This window comes from Salvelinus namaycush, chromosome 40 (assembly GCF_016432855.1).
Source record: "Salvelinus namaycush isolate Seneca chromosome 40, SaNama_1.0, whole genome shotgun sequence".
In the NCBI taxonomy this organism is placed as follows: domain Eukaryota; kingdom Metazoa; phylum Chordata; class Actinopteri; order Salmoniformes; family Salmonidae; genus Salvelinus; species Salvelinus namaycush.
In genome coordinates, this window is record NC_052346.1 from 4742388 (window position 1) to 4767214 (window position 24827).

A 24827-nucleotide genomic window follows, 5' to 3' on the forward strand; every position below is an offset into this window, starting at 1 on the left:
CAGTGGTTCCCAAACTTTTTATAGTCCCATACCCCTTCAAACATTCAACCTCCAGCTGCGTACCCCCTCTAGCACCAGGGTCAGCGCACTCTCAAATGTTGTTTTTTGCCATCATTGTAAGCCTGTCGCACACACACTATACGATACATTTATTTAACATAAAAATTAGTGTGAGTTTTTGTCACAACCCGGCTTGTGGAAAGTGACAAAGAGCTCTTATTGGACCAGGGCACAAATAATAACATAATAATCATCAATAATTTAGCTCTTTATTTAACCATCTTTCATGTAAAACCTTGTTTGGTAATCGAAAATTGTGAATAACTCACCACAGGTTAATGAGAAGGGTGTGCTTGAAAGGATGTACATAACTCTGCAATGTTGGGTTGTATTGGAGAGAGTCTTAAATAATTTTCCACACACAGTCCGTGCCTGTATTTAGCATTTTTTATTTGTGTCCTTCAAGTCAGCTGTCAATGATCACGTTAGGCTGTGTTTCATTTCTTTTTATGCCGTTTTGATCACGGGGAGGCACTAGTAATGTCTGCAGTTTTCGGTTTGGCTATTTGTTTCAACTTAGTCTATGAATACATCTATTTGCTATTTGTTTCAAGTGTATTAGTCTATAAATAAATCTCTTTGCCAAAATTCTTTCAAGCTTTCAGGCATTCCCTTGGCAGCAAGAGCCTCTCGGTGGATGCTGCAGTGTACCCAAGTGGCATCGGGAGAACCTGCTTGCACGCGCGTTTCCACTCCACTATGTCTCCCTGTCATGGCTTTTGCGCCATCAGTACAGATGCCAACACATCTTGACCACCAAAGTCCATTTGATGTCACAAAGCTGTCCAGTACTTAAAAAATATCCTCTCCTGTTGTCCTGGTTTCCAGTGGTTTGCAGAAGAGGATGTCTTCCTTAATTGACCCCCCATAAACGTAACGGACATATCCTGTTTGGGATAGCCCCCCTTTTTCTCAATTTCCGCCTGAAAACATACCCTAATCTAACTGCTTGTAGCTCAGGCCTAGAAGGAAGGATATGCATATTCTTGGTATCATTTGAAAGGAAACATTCTGAAGTTTGTGTAAATGTGAATTGAATGTAGGAGAATATAACACAATAGATCTGGTAGAAGAAAATACAAGGAAATCAACAGACGTTTTTTGTTCTTTTACTGTTGTTGCATCTTTAAAAATCAACAAGAAAGGCCAAACATTCAGTTATGATACTGGGGATCATTTCAAATGAGAACATAGGTAGGCAACAGTATTTTACCAAAGTTTCAGATGGATACATTCAGGAATGAGTGAGGTACATGCCATTGAGCATGAGGTCAACCAGGTGTCCCTCACAAGTTTCCCAAATGTACCCAAGTGGCCGAATTGGTACAATGATACAATGATACAAAACCTATATACAAAATACAAAACAATTATTCTAACATACCCCAAAAAATATATATTTGAAAAATTCAAGAAAAAAAAATGAATATTTCAAAAAAATAAAAAAATAACAAGGGGAACTATTTACACTTCAAATGTTCAATCATGTGAAGACTCTCTGTCCTCTACACAATGTTGCGCTCCTGATGCCATATCCCATAGCAGTCTCTCTCTGGCGTGAAACAGAGGGTCACAGCACAGGTGGTGCAGGTGACAGGGGACTTCTTGTGGCACAGGGCACAACGAAGCCGCCCTACTGAGCCCCTTTTTCCCTGAGGCACATCCCTGCCTGCAATGATGAACCTCAGCATGTGCGTACCGCTGGTTGGAGCAGGTGGGACAGAGGTAGAGGGGACAGAAGGTGCTACAGTGTTCTTGCTGTAGTTAGCAAGCTCCTGGATGAGCTGCTCCCTAAAGGCTAGCTGTGAGATGGGGGGCTGTCCACAGTTCTTGGCCATTTCCTTCTGCAGGATGAAGGAATTCACCACAGCAATGTCAATAAAATGATAGAACAGAGTTTTGTACCATTTCATGGTTTTATGAAGGACATTATAATATCCTATCAGCGCATCCGATAGGTCTACACCCCCCATGCTCTTGTTGTAATCCTTCACAGCATCTGGAATGGGGACATTTCTGGCGGTCCAAGCGCCTGTAGGACCTTTCAAACGTCGAACAACGTGATCCCCACCGAACGACTTGTGAATAGTAGAACACATGACTACCTCTCGAGTGTCCATCCACTTCACAAACAGCAAACCATCTTCACGGATCCATCTCATGGTACCCCGCTCAGCCCGCTTAGGCATGTCGTTCACCCTGGTTTTTGGGAAACCCACTCTGTTGGTCCGAATGGTGCCACAGGCCCACATCTCCAGCTTCCTCAGGTCTGTGAACAGGGTAGGGCTTGTGTAGAAGTTGTCTACACATAGTTTGTAGCCCTTCCCCAGCAGCTGGAAATCTAATAACTGCATCACAGAGTCATAACTGAGTCCCTTACCGCTCGCACAAGTGTTCTTCCCCTCATAGACAAAAAAATTGCACGTGTATGCACACGCAGAATCGGCCAAAACAAACAGCTTGTATCCCCATTTTGTCGGTTTGTTGCGCATGTACTGTTTTAGGCCAATTCTGGCCTTTGAGGCTACCATTCTCTCATCTATGGAAAGGTTCTGGGCGGGCTGAAAATAGGTCTTGCATGCCTCAACGATATCGTGGTAGAGAGGTTTGATCTTGCAGAGCTTATCAAACCCTGCTGTGCCTCGTTTCGCCTCGTTGTCCTTATCAACCTCTGGGTCACTAATGTGAAGTGCCCGTGAAATTGTCAGAAACCTCTTACAAGACATGACCGTTGAGGGGAAAGGCAGTTGATAGAGGGGTGCAGTTTTCCAGTAGTCTTTCAGGGTTTTCAACTTTACCAGCCCCATGTAAATGACCATAGACAGGTAGCAAAACAGATCTGAAATGGAAATGTCCTTCCATGCCTCTGTCTTGCCTTCCTGCTTCTTAGCCCCATATTTATTAGTGTTCATCACCAGGGTATCAACAACTGCCGAGGTGTAGAACAACTGGAAAAGTTGCATGGGGCTGTATTTAGAAGTTGGGTCCAATTGAGGGCCTACTGGGCGTTTTGGGCGGAAAAGTGGAGGTGGTGGGGCCACATCCTCCTCAAGAACAGAGTGCCAACGGTCCTCCTCCGCTCTGGCAGGTTCCACGCTGGACGGTTCCACGCTGCCCTTCCTCCGCTTCCTTGCCGCCGGCTTACCACCCCTTGATGGCCGGGCGGGGGTAGGTGTGGTGCCGGATACAGCAGGGGTCCAGCTGGATGGACCAGCTTCAGTGGGGGATTTGCACCTTGGCTCCCAATCAGAATCGCTGGGACTGTGAAATAAAGACAGACACATATTATATATACACAATTTGTGACCATGGTGAGGTTTTGTCCATTGCATTATGTGTCTGTATAATTATTACCTATTATAGAAGCACAATTTGTGACCATGGTGAGGTTTTGTCCAGACACACAGACATACACCCACAATGTAGAGCAATATGTACTTTCTACATTTCAATATACCTCTGTACTTTATATTTCATGTCCTAGTCATATTTTTATATAAGGCAAATAAAATACAAATATCTCAAACAACTCAAATGAATTATATTTGATATTACTAATTCCAAACAACGTTACTCACCGATCCAAAACTTGGTCTTCACCGTGTAGAAACATGTCTTCAAATTCTGAATCAACGGATTCAATCTCACTGGAATCAATTAGATGTTCACTATCACTTTTACGGTCTATTTCACCAATTATATCGTGCACATCTGTGTACTTGGTCTTGGTCTTTGATTTGGCTGATTTATTTGCCATAATTGTGCCTTGAAAATGCTCCAAAAAAACTTTTGCGGCGCGTAAAACGGCGAGTCTCCTTCTTGTCGGATTTTCAATGGCGAATAGCTGCGTGTACGCATGGCTTTACAACGAAGCCTATTATTTCCGGGTAGAACCATTTGATGTCCCCATGTACCTCTGCTCATTGGCTATCTATCCAGCTAGATTTCAAGAAGATCAGTGGTCATTGGTCCGAAATACAGTCAATCAACGAAGAACAGGTCAATCGATTGGCGCGTAATGACGTCGTTGTTAGGTGTGTTCAAATCAAATTTCTTCGGTCAATATGTCCCGGGAAAAGAACCACGATGTTTGGTTGTTTTACTAACAAACCGAGGATTGCAATGAGACCAAACATGACTTGATAAACGTCCGTTTAGAGTGAGTAATTACAATGAATGTTACGTCCAAAGTTGAAGGAGCTGAATTTTCCACACAAGCCGTTTACAAAATGTTTCGTGTTAGGCTATAAAAATGGATTATATCGAACAAAACGCCACTTCATTGTTTCGTCGTGACCTTTAGGATTGCCAAAAGAAGAAAATTTCCTAAGGTAATTGATGACTTTTATTGCTATTTCAGACTTTCGTGACTAATGTACTTTGTTGTAACTGTACCTAATGTGTTGTTTACTGATCGATAATCGCTTTTGCAGTGAAGCTTTTCGAAATCGGACATATTGGCTAGATTAACAAGAGGTATAGCTTTGATATGGTGTATAACACTTCTGATTTAATTGAAGCTAAATATTTATAATTATGTCATTTCGCCATTTTTTTTTTTTTCTTTGTGAAACGTTCCGCTAGCGGAACCCCAGTCCTAGACAGGATATAGCAGGAGCTGTGCCAGGCCCGCCATGTCTGTTGACTCATCCAACTGTAATGCATAAAATTCAATGGTATGTATGTGAAGCAGTAATTGTTTCAGATCATCTCCTGCCATGTCACTGATGCGTCGTGAAAGAGTGTTGTTTGATGAAGACATTGTCTGTATAGTTTTTTGGGCCTTTTCTCACAGCATTGTCCCAGCCATATCCGCGGCAGGAAGAATTAAGTCCTCCAAAATAGTATGGGGCTTGCGAAGTAATTTACAACATTAACTATGTCTACACTGTATTTCTGATCAATTTGATGTTATTTTAATGGACAAAAAATGTGCTTTTCTTTCAAAAACAAGGACAGTTATGTGACCCCAAACTTTTGAACGGTTCTATAGTTCTCATGATATTTGCACCTTTTCGATGGTCCAACGTCCCTGTCTGTTGTTCGGTGCTTTCCCAGGTAAGGGGGCAGTAGCTCTTCGGCTTCATCAGATTCACAACTGTCAGTGTCCATGCTAGCTGGGCTAACAACAAATGTAGAATTACTGATGCTGGCATTGGATGTGCTCGTGGAAACAGAACAACTTGTGTCGTTGACAGGTGCAGGTGTAGTACTGATGGTAGTAGCAGTACTTCCAGTAGAGCTGTTATGTGTCTCTATGGACACGGGCCTTACATTTTTTAACCATTTATCAATTTTCGAGCAAAAGGAATGAGCAGAAGCTACGTTTGGCTACGTACGGACCGTTAGTGGAATTCCCGCGAGAGAGTAACGGTTAATGTGATTGGATGCTAATTATTCAAATATTTGACTAGGCTACCTGTATTTGACATTGTGTTGTTATTTTGCTGAACACTAGATGGTTAAATTTTATTTTTGGCAGTGTAACGAGGCTACTCAGGTGAGAAAAAAACCTCACCCAATTGTATAGCCCCGTTGGAAAATATAAATGGACTGTTTGAAAATGTCAAGAAAAAATAATAATATATATATATATATATATTTTAAAATGTGAATCACATTTTTATTTGGCGTACCCCTGACGGTATTGCGCGTAGCCCGTAACACAGTTTGGGAATACCTGGTCTAGGGTGTCTGGGATGATGGTGTTGATGTGTGTCATGACCAGCCTTTCAAAGCACTTCATAATTACAGATGAGTTCTACAGCGATATAGTCATCTAGGCAGGTTACCTTGGCGCTCTTGGGAACAGGGTCAATGGTGGTCATCTTGAAACATGTTAAGATTACAGACTTGGACAAGGATAGATTGAAAATGTGAAGACACTTGTGAAGACACTCTGTGATACAGCCTGACAGGATGTTCTCAATTGTGCATCTGTAAAAGTTTGTGAGGGTATTAACTGTTGCGCCTTCTTCACCACACTGTCTGTGTGTGTGGACCATTTCAGTTCGTCAGTGATGTGTACGCCAAGGAACTTGAAGCTTTCCACCTTCTCCACTGCGGTCCCATTGATGTGGATAAGGGGGTGCTCCCTCTGCTGTTTCCTGAAGTCCATGATCATCTCCTTAGTTTTGTTGGTTTTGAGTGAGAGGTTATTTTCCTGGCACCACACTCCCAGAGCCCTCACCTCCCTGTAGGCTGTCTCATCGCTGTTGGTAATCAAGCCTACTACTGTTGTGTCGTCTGCAAACTTTATGATTGAGTTGAAGGTGTGCTTGGCCACGCATTCATGGGTGATCAGGGAGTGCAGGAGGGGGCTGAGCAAGCACCCTAGTGGGGCCCCTATGTTGAGGATCAGCGAAGAGGAGGTGTTGTTTCCTACCTTCACCACCTGGGGGTGAACCATCAGGAAGTTCAGGACCCAGTTGCACAGGGCGGGGTTCAGACCCAGGGCCTCGAGCTTGATGATAAACTTGGAGGGTACTATTCTGTTGAATGCTGAGCTATAGTCAATGAACAGAATTCTTACATAGGTATGCCTCTTGTCCAGATGGGACAGGACAATGTGCAGCGTGGTTGCGATTGCGTCGTCTGTGGATCTTTTGGGGCGGTAAGCAAATTGGAGTGGGTCTAGGGTGGCAGGTAAGGTGGAGGTGATATGATCCTTGACTAGTCTCTCAAAGCACTTCATGATGACAGAGGTGAGTGCTATGGGGCAATAGTAATTTAGTTCAATTACCTTTGCTTTTTTAGGTACAGGGACATTTTGAAACATGTGAGGACAACAGACTGGGATAGGGAGAGATTGAATATAACTGTAAACACACCAGCCAGCGGGTCTGCGCATGCTCTGAGGACGCGGCTAGGGATACCATCTGTGTCGGCAGCCTTGCGAGGGTTAATACGCTTAAATGTCTTATTCACGTCGGCCACGGAGAAGGAGAGCCCCCAGTCCTAGTTAGTGGGCCGCGTCGGTGGCATTGTATTATCCTCAAAGTGAGCGAAGAAGGTGTCCGCGACGTGGCTGATTTTCCTTTTATAGACCGTGATTGTCTGTAGACCCTGCCACATACGTCTTGTGTCTGAGCCGTTGAACTGGGACTCAATTTTGTCCCTATACCGACGTTTAGCCTGCTTGATTGCTTTGCGGAGGGAACAACTTTACTGTTTGTAGTCTTCCATATTCCCAGTCTTCTTGCCTTGGTTAAATGTGGTGGTTCGAGCTTTCAGTTTTGCACAAATGCTCCCATCTATCCACGGTTTCTGGTTGGGGTAGGTTTTAATAGTCACAGTGGTACAACATCTCCTATGCACTTCCTGATTCACCGTATCGGTATATGTGTCTATATTTTTTTCTGAAGCTACTCTGAACATATCCCAGTCCGCGTGATCAAAACAATCTTGAAGCGTGGATTCCGATTGGTCAGACCAGCGTTGAATAGTCCTCACCAGGGGTGCTTCCTGTTTGAGTTTCTGCCTATAGGAGGGGAGGAGCAAGATGGAATCGTGGTCCGATTTGCCGAATGGAAGGTGGGGGAGGGTCTTATATGCATTCTGGAAGGCAGTATAACAATGGTCAAGAGTTTTAGCAGCGCGAGACAACAATCAATATGTTGATAGAATTTCGGGAGCCTTTTCCTCAAATTTGCTTTGTTAAAATCCCCAGCTACAATAAATGCAGCCTCAGCATATGTGGTTTCCAGTTTGCATAAAGGCCAGTGAAGTTCTTTGAGGGCCGTCGTGGTATCCACTTGGGGGGGATATAGAACGCTGTGACTATTATTGACGAAAATTCTCTTGGGAGATAGTACGTTCGGCATTTGATCGTGAGATATTCTAGGTCGGGTGAACAGAAGGACTTGAGTTCCTGTATGTTATCACAGTTACACCATAAGTCGTTAACTTTTACCGCCTCAGAAACCCGGATCCGGGATCACCCCCCACCCCCCCCCACACTGATTAGCATCGCTAGCATAGCGTCACAATTAAATAGTAGCATCTAAATATCATTAAATCACAAGTCCAAGACACCAAATGAAAGATACAGATCTTGTGAATAAAGCCAAAAAACATTTTAAAATGTTTTACAGGGAAGACAAAATATGTAAATCTATTAGCTAACCCCGTTAGCAAAAGACACCACTTTTCTAACTCCATCAGTTTCTTACTCCATCAGGTGCTATCACCAATTCGGCCAAATAAAGATATTGATAGCCACTAACCAAGAAAAAACCTCATCAGATGACAGTCTGATAACATATTTATTGTATAGCATAGGTTTTGTTAGAAAAATGTGCATATTTCAGGTATAAATCATAGTTTGCAATTGCAGCCACCATCACAAATCTCCCCAAAGCGACTAGAATTACTACAGAGAGCAACGTGTATGACCAATTTACTCATCATAAAACATTTCTTAAAAATACACAGCTCACAGCAATGGAAAGACACAGATCTTGTGAATTCAGACAATATTTCAGATTTTCAAAGTGTCTTACAGCGAAAACACAATAAATCGTTATATTAGCATACCACATTTGCAAACGTTACCCGAGCATTGATTCAAGGCAAAATGGGCTATAGCGTTATCATCACCAAAATACATTAATTTTTTCACTAACCTTCTCAGAATTCTTCCTATGACACTCCTGTAACATCATATTACACAATCCATATAGAGTTTGATCGAAAATGTGCATATTTAGCGGCACAAATCGTGCTTACACAATGGAAATAGTGTCCAACTACTCAAGCAATCTGCCCGGCGCCATTTTGAAAATACAACTATTTTTATCGAAAACTATTCATAAACTTGACTAAAAAAATACAGGTTGGACATGAAATGAAAGATGCATTAGTTATTAATGCAACCGCTGAGTTAGATTTTTAAAATTAACGTTACTAGACATACAGTGTGCGTTACAGCCAGACTAGTGCCGCAATAATGGCGTCACTAATCGCCATTATTGAGTTTACATTTTTCCACATAAAAACGGAATAACATCATAAATAGCTCTTACTTTTCGACGAGCTTCCATCAGAATCTTGGCCAAGTGGTCCTTTGTCCAAAAGAATCGTTGCTTGGTTGTAAAACGTTGCATTCAACTTCTGATATAGCAGCTAACAATAGCTAACAATAGCTATTTTGCCCCAACGTGTCCAAATCCTCAAGACGCAATACTGAGGAAATTCCGAAAAATAGCAATATACTCGCATAATCTGATATAACTCGGTTTAAAATAGCTTCGTTATGATGTTTCTAACACCTATATCGAATTAAATTACAGACGGATACATCTAACGTTGATAACTGAGCGTTTGAAAATGGCATCCTGAGGTCCCTTTCTGCGTAATGGTCAGCGTCGAAAAGAAGGCTACCCTCACTCCTTGGCCTTTTATAACCTCTGAGAGCTACGTAGCAAGCCCATTCCACTTCTCATTGGTTACTGACATCCAGGGGAAGGCGGGTGCAGTTCATGTCGTTCCATAGGATACACACAGACCTTTAAAACTGATCTGAGACCAGAGCTTCGCTCTCAGACCTTCGCAGTACCTGTCATGGATTTCACTGTAGAAAGAGTTCTGGGTCACCCACAGACATAATTCCAACGGTTTATGAAACTAGAGAGTGTTTTCTATCCAATAGAATTAATAATATGCATATTGTACGAGCAAGAATTGAGTACGAGGCAGTTTAATTTGGCAACACCCAGAAAAAATAAATGCTAACTGCTCCCCCTATTGACAAAAGGTTATTAATCATAAAACATATACCTCCACCCTTCTGCTTTCCGGAGAGATGTTTGTTCCTGTCGGCGCGATGTACTGAGAACCCAACTGACTTTACAGATTCAGACAGAGCCATGTTTCCGTGAAGCAGAGTATGTTACAATCCCTGGTGTCTCTCTGAAAAGCAACTCTCGCCTTGAGCTCATCAGTTTTATTATCCAGAGATTGGACATTAGCGAGTAAAATACTCGGGAGCGGTATCCTAAGTCGGACCAGAAGAACGCCTCGAGTACCTCTCCTCCGCCAGCGTTGTTTTGGGTCAGCCTCTGGAATAAATTAAATTGCTCTGGGGAAAGCAAACCAAGGATCCGCTCAAGGGAAGTCGTAATCCTGGTCGTAATGCTGGAAGTTCTGGTGAGTTTCCATCGCTCTACTATCCAATAGTTCTTCCTGGCTGTATGTAATGACACAGAACAATTCCTGAGCTAATAATGTAAAAAATAGTACATAAACAAACAAAATACTGTAGAGTTTCTTAAGAGCTAGTCGCGATTCTGCCATCTCTGTTGGCGCCATCAAATCATTAAGACCAAAGGTAAGTAAAATGGATAAAACACTGTACTGTTTTACAGGATTCTCAGTTGTAATTTTTATGTACATATATGTAGCGGACATGAGTCAGGCTTATAGTATGATGATGAGATATACCTGTCTGCATCTTCAAAAGGGAATTTCCTCTTGGTCTATTGGTCAAGACATTGGTTTCTCCCGTTGGTGACCAGGGTTCAGAACTCGCCGTGAGAGTGAAGCCCAACTGGGGGACTGTCACTCATGGGAGATGAATGTAGCGGACATGAGTCGGGCTCATGGTCTTGTGATGAGGTAGCCCTGCCTGTGACTTCAAAATCAGTGTCACCCTCTGCCAAAGAGGGAATTACCTCTTGGTCTAATGGTCAAGATGTTGATTTCATCTGTGGGTGGCCAAAGTCCATATCACGCCCGTGACATAAGATGGCAAGTCAACATAAGGAAATTCATTTTCAGTCAAAGAACAAGTCCAGTATTTTGCAACTTAATGTTAATCCATTGTTTGGTTTTCATTAAACAGCCTCTACAAACTTCAGCTAACTTCAGCCTTCACTAATTAGAAATCAACGGAAGAGATAGAGGCAGCCGTACAATTTTCAAAGTAATTAAGGCCAAATCAACCGGAATTTACTGAATTATTTGGTTTGGCTTTTTACGAACACAGTTGCATCCATCACTTCCATAGATTTTGGCTAGATGCAGCTAAAGTTAGCTAAAGTTTGTAGTGGTTGCTTAAAAACGTATAATTTGTATTGCTGTGAAGTGACATCAAGGTTTGTGAATAAAACAAAGCAATTTAAAACCTCCAGGGATGGATACAGTTTGACAGTTATCTCGCCAACTGTTTTAAGGAATGACAGCAGACAAAACCTGGAATGACCGTCTTACAAGAGGAATATACCTGGTTATCATAAACAACCGAGAGGAACAGGTGAGAGAGAGAGCGAAAGGTGGAAGAAGATAATATACTCTCATAAACAATAACAGATGTTTATCAATGGTGTATGGGGATCAGGGACATTATCCTGGATTGGTTTGACTTATTCAGTCTCTGAAGGGACCTAGAAATGGTTGGATGGCACACCACTGACCACAGCGTAAGGATTGGGGCTGATCTTTACTGGGTCTGATTCTCTGTGTTGTTCATAAGTTCTTAGAGAGTAAAGTAAGCCTTGTCAGAGCTGAAATGGCACAAAGGGCATGAGCCTATCTCCTGTTTCTGTAGAGTGAGACAGCGGATGTACAAGTACACCCCCTGGACAGGACTCTACTAAATACCTTACCACCAAACGCCGAGTGGCAAGCGGAGAGGCATCGGGTACCATTTTTTTATGTCTTTGGTATGTTTATCTTAGAGAGTGGCCAGGCTGATTCTCTGTGTTGTTTATGCTGCAGGTATTGGTGGAGTGGACAGCCTGACAGCTCTGGAAGAGACCATAGTGACTGTGTGGAACTCAGACACTCAGACCCAGGGAAGTGGAATGTGAAATCATGTTCTGTTACACGAATCTGGATCTCTGAGAAATGCGATTCTGATAGCTACTCTCAGATCCCGTAATTACAACTGTTGCAACTGCTGATATTTGTGTTCTCTGCCTGCACACTTTCAACCCAACCGACTAGTTCAGCTTACTACACTTGGTCTGATTTTCTTTAGCCTCTTATCCATCTACAGATCATATGTCTCAGCTAATTTACAATAACATCCACGGCAAAAAAGTACAATGTTGAGGTTTTTCATCTGAAATTAATTGATGGGGTTACGTTGCTAAACAACTGTTGGTGATGAAAGACATTGCTCTAAATTTGCTCCAAATGACACAAATGATGCCATTGAGTTTCTAAATTAGAGCAACATGTGTGCGTTATCTGGATTTCAAAAGGGGCACAATAACGCATGATATTATTGTAGTGATCTTACCATATCCAGAGCCATATCCTGCATATTCTGCCTAACTTCAGAAACGTAAAACTTTTTGGGGATGAATATTGCACCAATCCTGTTAGTAGAGACCTTGAAGAGTATGAATATGTAAATAAATAGTTACAATGTAAAAAGGCTAAAAGCAAGAATTTTGTTCAAATTGGTTGCTCTGGCTAGGTTTATGGTGTTTGGCTTGTTAATTAACTGCTTGTGTGCTGTGGTGCTCATGTATCTATCCACTGAGAAAATTGACCAATATAACAGACAGTTGGGAAAGCCAATGAGGAAATGATTTTGTCACTCCTCAACCACAGACACAAACACAAGCACAGTAGATAGACAAACATGCACACCCACACCCACACACACATAAGCACGCACCCACAGACACATGCACACACACAGCACCACATTCAAGTTCATTTCTCCTATCGTTTTGGTACTATTTTCACAAGTATGTGGTACATTTTCACAACTCTCAGTACAAATCTCCAAACTGGTCGCACTTGTAACGCCGCCAGTCTTACAAGTTTATTGTGAAATGTCATGATAACATTGGTGTAATCACCAAAACACAACATAATGATGATATCTTTTCAATTTAGTCGTTTTATATCTACCAGTTAATCCAATAGCAAACGATGCAAGATATGTGTTTCAAATCGCCCTTAGAAATGTAATATGCTACAATACTGTAAATTATATCGTTTTCACATTAGGCAATAAACTTACAGTACCCCCCAAAATTGACAGAAAATCTATAACTGCCATAATATCTAACCAATGTGTAATCAAATGTGTGATCAATGAAGACATCCTCTACAATCATTCATGCAAAAAAAAAAAACATTTGTAACATAGGTGTACTGTCTGTAATCAAATGTAACAAATTAAATGAATGAAAATAAAACATAACGTTTAGCATTGCACCAAGCCTGTCTTGAGCATTTGGCCATAAATTCTAATCCACATCACAGTGAATGTCTTCATTGTTCATGCACCATGGGAAAACCTTTAGGCATGGCGTATCCAAGCTTGACATTGGTCTGCATTGACGTCGTCGCATGCCTCATCCATGGCCAGAAGGAGGGTGGCATGCTCATGGGGATGGCGATCGTACACCTTCCACCCCCATTCTGACAAAAAAAATCCTCAATAGGTTTGAGGAAAGGAGAGCATGGGGGCAGGTATAGGGTCACGAATCGGGGATGGGCCCGAAACCATGCCTGAACCACCTCTGCATGGTGGAACCTGACATTGTCCCACACAATGACATAGGTGACCCCTTCACCTTGACAGGCCTGCTCAATTTCATTGATAAACACAATTAGGTGTGCAGCGTTTTAGGACCCAAGTAATGGCCTACGTCCTACCACACCATCTTCAGAGATAGCTGGAGATGTTTCCTCCAAGTTGTCCAGGTCACACATTGGCCCGATGAGGTTCCGCCCACGGCGCCAGGTTTTGGCCAGTTTTTAAAGCCCGCTTCATCAACAAAGATATTATTGTGATGGTTCACAGCAGCATCAAACACCATCACCCTCTAAAAATATATTTTGTTTCGTTATTTTTACAGTGTAGTTCCAATATGATATTGTGAAGTAGCGTGTGCATCAGATACAAACAGAAATACAGTATATAGTGCTGTACCTGAACATACTCGGCCTGAAGTTATTTCACCCTGTCGTTGTTTCTCTCAAAAGGGCACCAGGTAAATGTGTTTCAAAGATACCTGGTGCCTCTTCAAAAGGCGAGCGATTGTTGGTAGGCTGATGGATGCCACATTGGCAAAGGTGTCACCGTTCTCCTAAATGGTCTGCTTTATTTCGGACAGCCATACAGCTGTATGTCATTCCTGGTCATCACCATTTCCACCACTGCCCATTCCTGCTGGTCGGTCAGCACACGGCTCGGCCACCACCATGAATTCTGAGGGTAGAACAGAGTATGCTGTCAATAGATCATACTGTAAGACTACTGTGACATGCTTTGTGAATTTACATGCATTACGATATGTAATTTACTGTTAATGTAACGGTAAAGCATAGTGCAAATTCTGCAGACTTACCGGTATTCTTGGTGAAATGTTCTCATGATCGAATTTACAGTTGATCATTTCAGATTTGGGTGAACTAATCTGGCAGCCGCTGCCACGGTAAGCCCTCTTTTTACCACATGGTCAACGACGATAGCCCTGACTTCATTAGACACAACAGTTCCCTGCCGTCTGCCTCCCTCTCTCCGATGTCCACCTCTTTGGCGGGGCCCATACCCACCTCTTTGGCGGGGCCCATACCCACCTCTTTGGCGGGACCCATACCCACCTCTTTGGCGGGACCCATACCCACCTCTTTGGCGGGACCCATACCCACCTCTTTGGCGGGACCCATACCCACCTCTTTGGCGGGACCCATACCCACCTCTTTGGCGGGGCCCATACCCACCTCTTTGGCGGGACCCATACCCACCTCTTTGGCGGGACCCATACCCACCTCTTTGGCGGGGCCCATACCCACCTCTTTGACGGGGCCCATACCCACCTCTTTGACGGGGCCCATACCCACCTCTTTGGCGGGGCCCATACCCACCTCTTTGGCGGGGCCCATACCCACCTCTTTGGCGGGACCCATACCCACCTCTTTGGCGGGGCCCATACCCACCTCTTTGGCGGGACCCATACCCACCTCTTTGGCGGGGCCCATACCCACCTCTTTGGCGGGACCCATACCCACCTCTTTGGCGGGACCCATACCCACCTCTTTGGCGGGGCCCATACCCACCTCTTTGGCGGGGCCCATACCCACCTCTTTGGCGGGACCCATACCCACCTCTTTGGCGGGGCCCATACCCACCTCTTTGGCGGGACCCATACCCACCTCTTTGGCGGGACCCATGCCAACATCTCTGACAGGCCCTTTGTCCTCTAGCTCTTTGATTTCTTCCTCTCCCTTGCTGTCTACCCTGCTCCACATTAAAAGTAATTGCAAGTGTTCACACACCCTCTTTTATATGGTGACCAATTGTGGTTACCACTATGTGTAATCAGTTAGCAATAACGAGTAGTCATTATGTATGGGTATCTTGTATCACACATGTCATTTAGATGTTTATACTTTACAAACACACATTTTAGTTCTGTAGTTCTCAAAATCCATATATAGTAGACAAAACAGTTTAAAATCTATATGTTTACCAAACGGATAAGTGATTAACAACTAATGGCAGTTGGATTAAATGATGGTCAAATGTATTTAAACAAATGAGCAAAGAATCATATGAAAAGTATTGTGAGCATTGCATTGTGAAAGGCAATTGCTTTATATGAAAGGTATTTCTAGATTAAACACTTATTAGGTTTGCTGAAAAAAAATCTGTTTGATTTTGTGTGGTGTACTTAGTCAATTGAAAATGTGCTTAAACTTTTGAAAAACAGTCTCTTTGATGATCTGTTTTGAGTATGAAGAGTTGTGAAATTGTACCACATACTAGTCAAAATAGTACCAAAGCGATAAAAAAAGGACTGTAATTGAATATTCATGTTTAGACACACAGTTACCATAATTTGTTCAAATGTGTTAATGTACAAAATTAACATAAATTTGGGTGAACAAAATATTGGAAGTATTGGAAGGGACATCCACACAAATATTTTTCATGTAATTTGTTTTTACAGTAATTACATCGATTTGAAATAGCACATTCTTTCTTTTCTTTTTTTGCATTGTGTCGTATATGTGTGCATTCTTCAAAAAACAATAAATCTATACAATTTGATTTATGATCCACGTCATTTACTTGTCAGGTATACTACTGTACTGTAGCACTACCGCAGGTGTTATAACTTGTCGTCAGAGGGCGGTGCTGCATTCTTTATATCCCATGATGCACAAACCGACATCTGCATGTGAAGCCACTGCACTGGACTTTGCAAGTTTGATCAACTATTAAGATATGAAAAGATTTGATTCCACGTGGAATACCGCATATTTTTGTGTACTTATTATGATATGATTAGCCTATGATATGTTTTTTTTTTAAACACAACAATTTGGTGGGATTTTTTTTTTCTCCTGCAGAATAAAATACAGAGTAAGTCAACTAAGGAACCATGGATGGCACATGTCTTTTTTGATAACATTAAACATTGAATCAACTCTCTCCCCGTCATTTGTCCATCCTTGAGCACTTCACTTCTTGCTGCAGTTTCTCTGTCCCGATTCGAGTGCATCGAGCTCTATTGGCCAAGTCACAGAAGGGGGAGACAGACGGGGAAAATTCCTCCGTGGTGCTCAAATTTCGCCAATCTAATTTTCCGCTCCTCCTTTGTCTCAGTCGGAACACTGCCGTCTCCCCTCTGCCTTTTGGTCATTACCCGCTTACATGGTACGTTTGGGGGAAAATGAAGAAATCTTCGTTTTCATAAATACTTAAGTTTCTTCAGTTTTGTTTTGACTGTCATGCTGTCACTGAAGCCACTGTATTATTTGTGTTCTCCGCAGATGTTTCGAAGTGTCGTTTTATGTCTACTAGTCGCAGTCGTTTGCTGTCATGCTGAGGTAAATGCTTTTTATTATTTAGATGTATAAAAATATATACGCTCTAGAGGACAATTCGTCTGTTGACAAACAAATGTTTTCCTTTTTTTTCAAAAGTTTACTTTGTAATTATTTGGCTATTGTACATAATCCAACAGTAACGTGCTTGTCTGATTGGTCAATTTAATTTGGGACAATCTGATGCGTGTATATTTTTATATGAAATAACTGAACACAGTCATTTAAAGAAGACAAAGAGTCCAGAAAAAGAAGAGGCGGGGCCTTGCACATCTGTCCGGCTTCAAAGATGTAATATCAACATTCACTAAACCAGTGCCTTTTGAGTGCATGTTGTGTGTACATTATGTCCCAATGAAATAGCAGCCTATTCTAATTGGCTCCAAACCATCAGTATCTATATGAATCGTCTTTGTTATACAGAATTGATATGTCATATATTTTGGAGAACATTCGAAGATATTTAACGTGCTGTCTGTCTGCCATTTACAGCAAGAAAATCATGATCACTGCTGTTGAATGTACTTCACTTCAGCATAGTTTTTTTGGGGGGGGAGGGGGGTTGTTCACCCCTGTTTCCAGTAAACTACTTCTGATTGGTTGCCATGCAGGAACAGTTGTTCACAGTTGTTTGTAGAGCCTGCCACTTAGGTCATTGACCACCAGTGTAGTATTGCTGACATGTTGGTGGCTCTGGCTAGGTTTATGGCAGTTGTTAATGAACTGGTCTTGTGCTGTGGTGGCCAGAGAGGTGATTGATGGTCCCAGAGAAAATAGACCAATATAACAGACAATTGGGAAAGACAATGAGGATTTTTTTTTTGTCGCACCACAACCACACACACACAAGCGCTGCAGTTAGGCAAGCGTGCCCACCCACACACACACACAAGCACAAACTTAGGCACGCACACACACATACACACACACACACATACATACACTATGAGTCAAAAGTTTTAGAACACACACACATGCACTACCGGTCAAAAGTTTTAGAACACTTACTCATTGAAGGGTTTTTCTTTATTTTTACTATTTTCTACATTGTAGAATAATAGTGAAGACATCAAAACTATGAAATAACACATGGAATAGTTTAGTAACAAAAGAGTAACAAAATTTTGTAACAAAAAAGTTTTAGTAACAACATTTTATATTTGAGATTCTTCAAATAGTCACCATTTGCCTTGATGACAGCTTTGCACACGCTTGGCATTCTCTCAACCAGCTTCACCTGGAATGCTTTTCCAACAGTCTTGAAAGAGTTCCCACATATGCTGAGCACTTGTTTGCTGCTTTTCAATTACTCTGCGGGCCGACTCATCACAAACTATCTGAATTTGGTTGAGGTTGGGGGATTGTGGAGGCCAGTGCATCTGATGCAGCACTCAATCACTCTCCTTCTTGGTAAAATAGCCCTTACACAGCCTGGAGGTGTTTTGGGTCATTGTCCTGTTGAAAAACAAATGATAGTCCCTCAGAGCCCAGACCAGATGGGATGGTGTATCGCTGCAGAATGCTGCGGTAGCCATGCTGGTTAAGTGTGCCTTGAATTCTAAATAAATCACAGACAATGTCACCAGCAAAGCACCCCCACACCATAACACCTCCTCCATGCTTTACGGTGGGAAATACACAGGCGGAGATCATCTGTTCACCCACACCTCGTCTCACAAAGACATGGCGGTTGGACCTCTCATGAGAGCCAGTTTCATCATAGCGTTTGATGGTTTTTGCGACTGCACTTGAAGAAACTTTCAAAGTTCTTGAAATCTTCCGTATTGACTGACCTTCATCTCTTAAAGTAATGATGGACTGTCGTTTCTCTTTGCTTATTTGAGTTATTCTTGCATAATATGGACTTTGTCTTTTACCAAATAGGGCTATCTTCTGTATACCTTGTCACAACACAGCTGGTTGGCTCAAACACATTAAGAAGGAAAGAAATTCCACACATTAACTTTTAAGAAGGCACACCTGTTAATTGAAATGCATTCCAGGTGACTACCTCATGAAGTTGGTTGAGAGAATGCCAAGAGTGTGCAAGCTGTCATCAAGGCAAAGGGTGGCTGCTTTGAAGAATTTCAAATATATTGAAATGATATATGTTTAACACTTTTTTGTTTACTACATTGTTCCATATATGTTATTTCATAGTTTTGATGTCTTCCCTATTATACCACTTCAGAGCCATCCAAGAATGCCCTCAGTGGAAACACTTGTTTGTTCTCCTACACAGAGCAACTTGTAAAGCTCATTAAGGGAAAGGTTGATGTTTTTCACTGTGTTCTATGTCAGTTTAAGGTTTCCCCCTCTCTTTCTTTCTCTTTTGTCTCTGCCTTTTTTCCCCGCTCTCTCTCTGTCTGGCATGTTTCCCAGATTCATAGAGCGAGAGAAGGAGAGCGAGAGAAAGAAAGGGAGAGAGAGAGAGAGAGAGAGGGAGACAGAGAGAAAAACAGGCAATTTCTAGCCCTATTAGGGGGGCAATTAGTCTCAAAATGTGGTCTGAATGACTGACGCTGTTGCCTGGACGGCTGACAAGGAACACAGCACAAATGAGTGCATATAACTGATAAACTGATAAACGCAACCTTGTGGTGTAGAAAGGCGATTTACAGCAAGGTTGTCTTGTATTAACACAATGGTCCAGAACTGTTTAGAACTGTTCATGGCAGTTCACACGTTTATGAAGTGTGCTAGCTTGTCCCTACTCAACAGTGTGTGGTTGGAACAGTGCTCTGCTTAAGAATGTCTTGTCCTAGAGTGTCTCCTCCTCCTCTAAACATCTGTCAGCCATTAGCTCACCGTCTCCGCCTGCACAGAGCAACACAGGAACGCGCCCGTTCTGCCATGACACCACTCAGCACCAGCCAAGGCTAGCCAAGGAGAGAGGGGGATGAGTTAGAGACAGAAAAATAAGAGTTTGAGACAGGAGGGTGGAAGAAAGTGGGTAGGAGAGAGAGAGAGAGTGGGATGAAGAAGTGAGGAACAAGAGTGGGAGAGTGAGATATAGGCGATGAGAGTTAGTTGAGAGACTGGCCGGGGAGAGAGGGTGGGAGGATGGGGGAGAGGAAGGGAGAAGAGGGGAGCTATACACAGTTAGGGGGAGAGGAGTTGAGTGGACAGAGCTTCTCAAGGATTTATGGGAGATGGTACAGTATATATACAAGGCTTTTGGGTGGATGAGAGAAGCATTGTAACGGCATTCCATTCACCCAGCATGAGAACGAACTTGAAACAATAAGGCTGATTAGGCTGTTAGAGCCTGCCTTTTTTCTCATGACATCACCTTGGATTTATTGGTTCAAACAGCCGTTAGGAACGAGACACTCTATCTAAACCAATCACTTTTAATACAGTGAATGAATTAATGAATTAATTTGTCAGAGACCATCAAACAATGAATGAGAGCCTGTGGAATGCCTATTTATAACCTCTCCAAGTTCTCATTAATGAAATATTTTAATAAAGAATGAATGATGCAAATCTATCTACCAATATTCAAATTTAAATGCATGGAATTCTTTAAATGCTCATTTTAGAGCGACAGACAAATGAAGAGAATACGTTCTACAGTAGCAGCTCGGACACTGCAAATTCAGCCGCAACTTCCAAGAAGATCTGTGAAGAGAAATGGAAAAGAGGGAGAATCAGAAAGGGCGTTCTCAAATAGAATTTGTATCTAAACTTTTTAAACACGGTCCGAGTTGTCAGTGCTCAGGATGAACGTGTGAGTGGAGGAAAATGCAGTGAGTTCTTGGGTTAGAAAGCTGGCCTTTTTGGATGCGAGCCGAGGCGTGAGAGAGCCTATGAGGAATTCACTGCCCCCCTTAACGCCCTCTTAGCTCTGTAAAGCTTAATGTGAAACGCGTGTTTTTTTGTCACCGAAATGTTCAGGGATTCCCATGTTTTGATTTATTTATGCAAGCATACTGCTTGTTGGGAACGCAAAATAAAACAAGAAAGTAGAATAAAACTCATTGCCAGCTTTGGAAACAACAGGGATTCATTACATAATGAAATATATATGCGTCGACTCAATTCACTTTGTCCGGTACCGTTTTAGGGGGGTATAGCGACTATTATCAGTACCTGTTGACCTATCTGATGCCCCGAGTCAGGGTCTAAAACTGAGAGGTTAACAAGTCACACTTGTCAAAGAATCACTTTGTGCTCGCGTCTTCTAATCCCGCCTCTCGTAAAGTAGTGGACGCAAAACCTGTGGTTAAGCAGCTGCTTCTTCTTGGAGAAGTCTCGTAAAGACTGATATGGAGTTTACAAAGTTTCACTCCCAGCTGGGCCACCTCAGGCCAGATGTCCTCTTACAAGCCAGGGCCACACAGGGTCACCTCCTCCGTGATCAGAGCCCTCTGACCCCCCCCCCCCCCCCAGCAGCTTACTTCCCAACATGGTGATGGTTTCACACACAGCTCAGACCCTTGTGCGTGCATGTGTCTTAGGGCTGGGGATTCCCAGGGCCCCCAATACGATATTATCACGATATGTATTGCGATTCTCACGATCCTATATGTATTGCAATTCGATGCTGTGATTTTATTTTGCGATTCGGCGTTTTGAAACATATTGCTCGCCATCTGCTGCAGACAAGAGGCAGCCATGATAAAAATGAGTTTTGATCGGTCATGGAAATGAAAGTGCTGAAAACAAATGGGCTCTCTATTTAGAAAGAAGACGGAGAACAAGCTCTGAAGGAACGCTTTGGCGCAGCTACAGCAAACGAGCACAAAAATAATATTGCAATGTTGTTAAAACGATACGATATGATATATCGTCAAAAATAATATCCCAATATGTATTTGTATTGTTTTCTCCCCCCATCACTAATGTGTATGTGCGCTCATGCATGGGTGAGAGCATTCCAGTGTGTGAGGGCGTTTGTTTGTGTGTGTGTTCGTTCGTTCGTTTGGCATGTGTGTGTGTGTGTGTGTGTGTGTGTGTGTGTGTGTGTGTGTGTGTGTGTGTAGGCTAAGCAGCAGGAGCTGGGCTGTGCAAGTGCTAAATGGGTCAGCATAGCTGGAGCGAGCAGCCATGGTCCTGGAAGTCAGAGGGTTTGTCTGGGTGAGCAGTCCCCCGAATCAGGCCTTTGACCTGGGAAGGAATGCCTGGTATGTGGGGTGAGCTCTCTCATTTGGGCCTGACCTGGGCGATTTTATTTTATTTTATTTATTTATTTATCCGTTATTTTACCAGGTAAGTTGACTGAGAACACGTTCTCATTTGCAGCAACGACCTGGGGAATAGTTACAGGGGAGAGGAGGGGGATGAATGAGCCAATTGTAAACTTGACTATAGTAGAGGGAAAGAATGCTGTTCACTTTAGACACACTTATTAAGGCACGACTTAACTGATTGTTATTGATTTGTGTGTGTAGTTTATACTAAAATCATGATGCTATGTAGATGGATCAGGCAAGTTTGAAGTTGATCTGCAGTTACATGTAGTTCTGTACTGTATGGAACGTAATTGCTGGAAAAAGTACCCAATTGTCATACTTGAGTAAAAGTAAACATACCTTAATAAATTACTCAAGTAAAAGTGAAAGTCACCCAGTGAAATACTACTTGATTAAAAGTCTAAGAGTATTTGGTTTTAAATATACTTAAGTAACACAAGTACATGCAATTGCTAAAATATACTTAAGTATCAAAATTAAAAGTCTAAATCATTTAAAGTTCCTTATATTATGCAAACCAGACGGCACAATACATTTTTTCTTTACATTGTTTTGGCTATCATGGCTATGCCCCGATTGGATGACAATGCCCCCATCCACGGGGCACGAGTGGTCACTAAATGGTTTGATGAGCATGAAAACATTGTAAACCATGTACCATGGCCGTCTCAATCACCATATCTAAACCCAATTGAACACTTGTGGGACGTTCTGGAGCGGCGCCAGAGACAGCTTTTCCCACCACCATAAACAAAACACCAAATGATCAAATTCCTCGTGGAAGAATGGTGTCGCATCCCTACAATAGACTTCCAGACTCTTGTAGAATTTATGCCAAGGTGCTTTGAAGCGGTTCTGACTCGTGGTCGTCCACCGCCCTATTAAGATACTAAGTTGGTGCCTCCTTTATTTTGTCAGTTACCCGTACATTCTCTCTGCAGGGAGACAAGAGGCCTTTCTTTGCTGTTTGTCCTTCTGTTTAGATGTATAAGGCCCCCTTCCCCAATAGCCACAGACACAGCCTTACATGAGACAGGGCTACGGTACAAAAACAACATTTCCTCTGCCTCCAACTCAATTATTTTGTTGTCTGCTTGCAAAGGACTAATGTGACTCATATGTTCAGTACACCGTGGGCCTAGTGATTTGTGTCTTGAGTTATGAAGTATAGACATGACACGCGCTCCTCTCCTGGAAGGCACATTAGAATTCAAGAGTATAATCAGGATAATAAAGAGTACAATCAGCCTCTACAGCCTTTTTACTGGCTTTCAAAGAGAAATATGACATTGGCAATTACATTTTATGTAAAGCCATTTGAAGCTTTGATGACGAAGGATCTTGATGTTACAGATAGGGTGCGACTTTGGTTTGTCATTGAACGGTATCTGTCCATTACTCATCCAAAGGAGTCCGCGCATGCACGCACGCACGCACACACACACACACACACACACACACACACACACACACACACACACACACACACACACACACACACACACACACACACACACACACACACACACACACACACACACACACACACACAACAGAAAGGAGAGAGTATTTTCTTCCAATATCTTCATGACCTAAATACAGTAATAGTTTATTATAACTCAAACCTTAACATTGTTGTTTTTTTTGTCGTGTGTGACCTCTCCTTGTTTTAGAAAATATTTATTTGCCAAGTAGGACGATGAAAGTGACACTTCCTTTGTTTGAATCGAAGGAAACCATGTTTGTTTGTTTTTGGGACTAGGTCTGTTTCTTGTCTATAACTGGGCACTGGAAGGTTTCTCCAAAGTGATCACTCACTGTTGTGTAGAATTGTGTACTCATTGTGTTTTGCTCACAATCCGTCCACATTCACTTCCTGTGTTTGAGTCCTACGGGTATCTAGTAACTAGTGTTGCTGGTATGAACCTCACAGAAACTCAGTGTTGGCCTTATAGTTCATTCTGTCTGTAAAATACCATTATCCAATATATATCCAATAAATTGACCTTTGGTTGTCTGACGATGCATAGTCATTAGTCATAGTTTAGTGTACGTCGTGGTCATCCCCACTACAGTACATCCCAAGTGATAACTCAATCGTGGAGTTTTAGTCTTGGCACTGGTTTGAATATTTACCACAGTTGGAGAACACAGTTGCTCTCCTCACCCTGTGGAGGGACCAGACCCATGTTTGCTGTCTTTCTCTCTGTTAAAGTAAGCACTGTTCCCTGTGTGTTCTTTCCTGCCTGGCCCCTTCTATGCCTCTCCCTCCAAATGACTCAAAGTGGCTGTGAAATAAACAGCAGAAACAGTTATTATCCCCGTGTAGCCATTTTAGCATCTTCCCCTGAGGCCCCTCCGAAGGAGCTGGTGGAGCCAGAAGGTTTTTATTGTGAAAGCCATGTAGGCAGTGTGGTGTAGAATTGTGTACCCGTTATGTTTTGCTCACAGCCCATTCACACTCACTTCCTCTGTTTGAACCATATGGGCAAAAATGGTGGATAAATGAAGATCAGGGCGTTTACCATTGGGGGAAAAATTGTCAGTCTCCCATAGACACCAACGCAATAGCAGGAGCGTCTGGTCTAGTTAGTTCAGTGACTTTCATTGAACCAGAAAAAAAACCAGGAAGAAAACAGCGATTGGGGTGTCTCGCTTCCTTTTCCGTCTCTGTTATGGGTCTCCAGTAGCCCTCTGGATACACCAGAGAGGAAGAGGCGAAGCGAGAGCATTTACTCTGCCCAAAATCTGTCCACAAAAATAATACCAAGA

At 42.5% G+C, this 24827-nt stretch overlaps 1 protein-coding gene across 1 annotated transcript in view; it reads left to right on the forward strand.

Annotated features, from left to right (window-relative positions):
• Positions 1 to 16556: 16556 nt before the first annotated feature.
• The window catches only part of LOC120033745 (follistatin-related protein 1-like), a 25335-nt gene continuing 17064 nt past the window's right edge, over positions 16557 to 24827 (forward strand). Inside the window, exons 1-2 of the mRNA XM_038980197.1 lie at positions 16557 to 16687; positions 16804 to 16860. Of these exons, the coding sequence (XP_038836125.1) occupies positions 16685 to 16687; positions 16804 to 16860 (60 nt within the window). The 5' untranslated portion in view covers positions 16557 to 16684. The remainder of the gene's footprint in view (positions 16688 to 16803; positions 16861 to 24827) is intronic.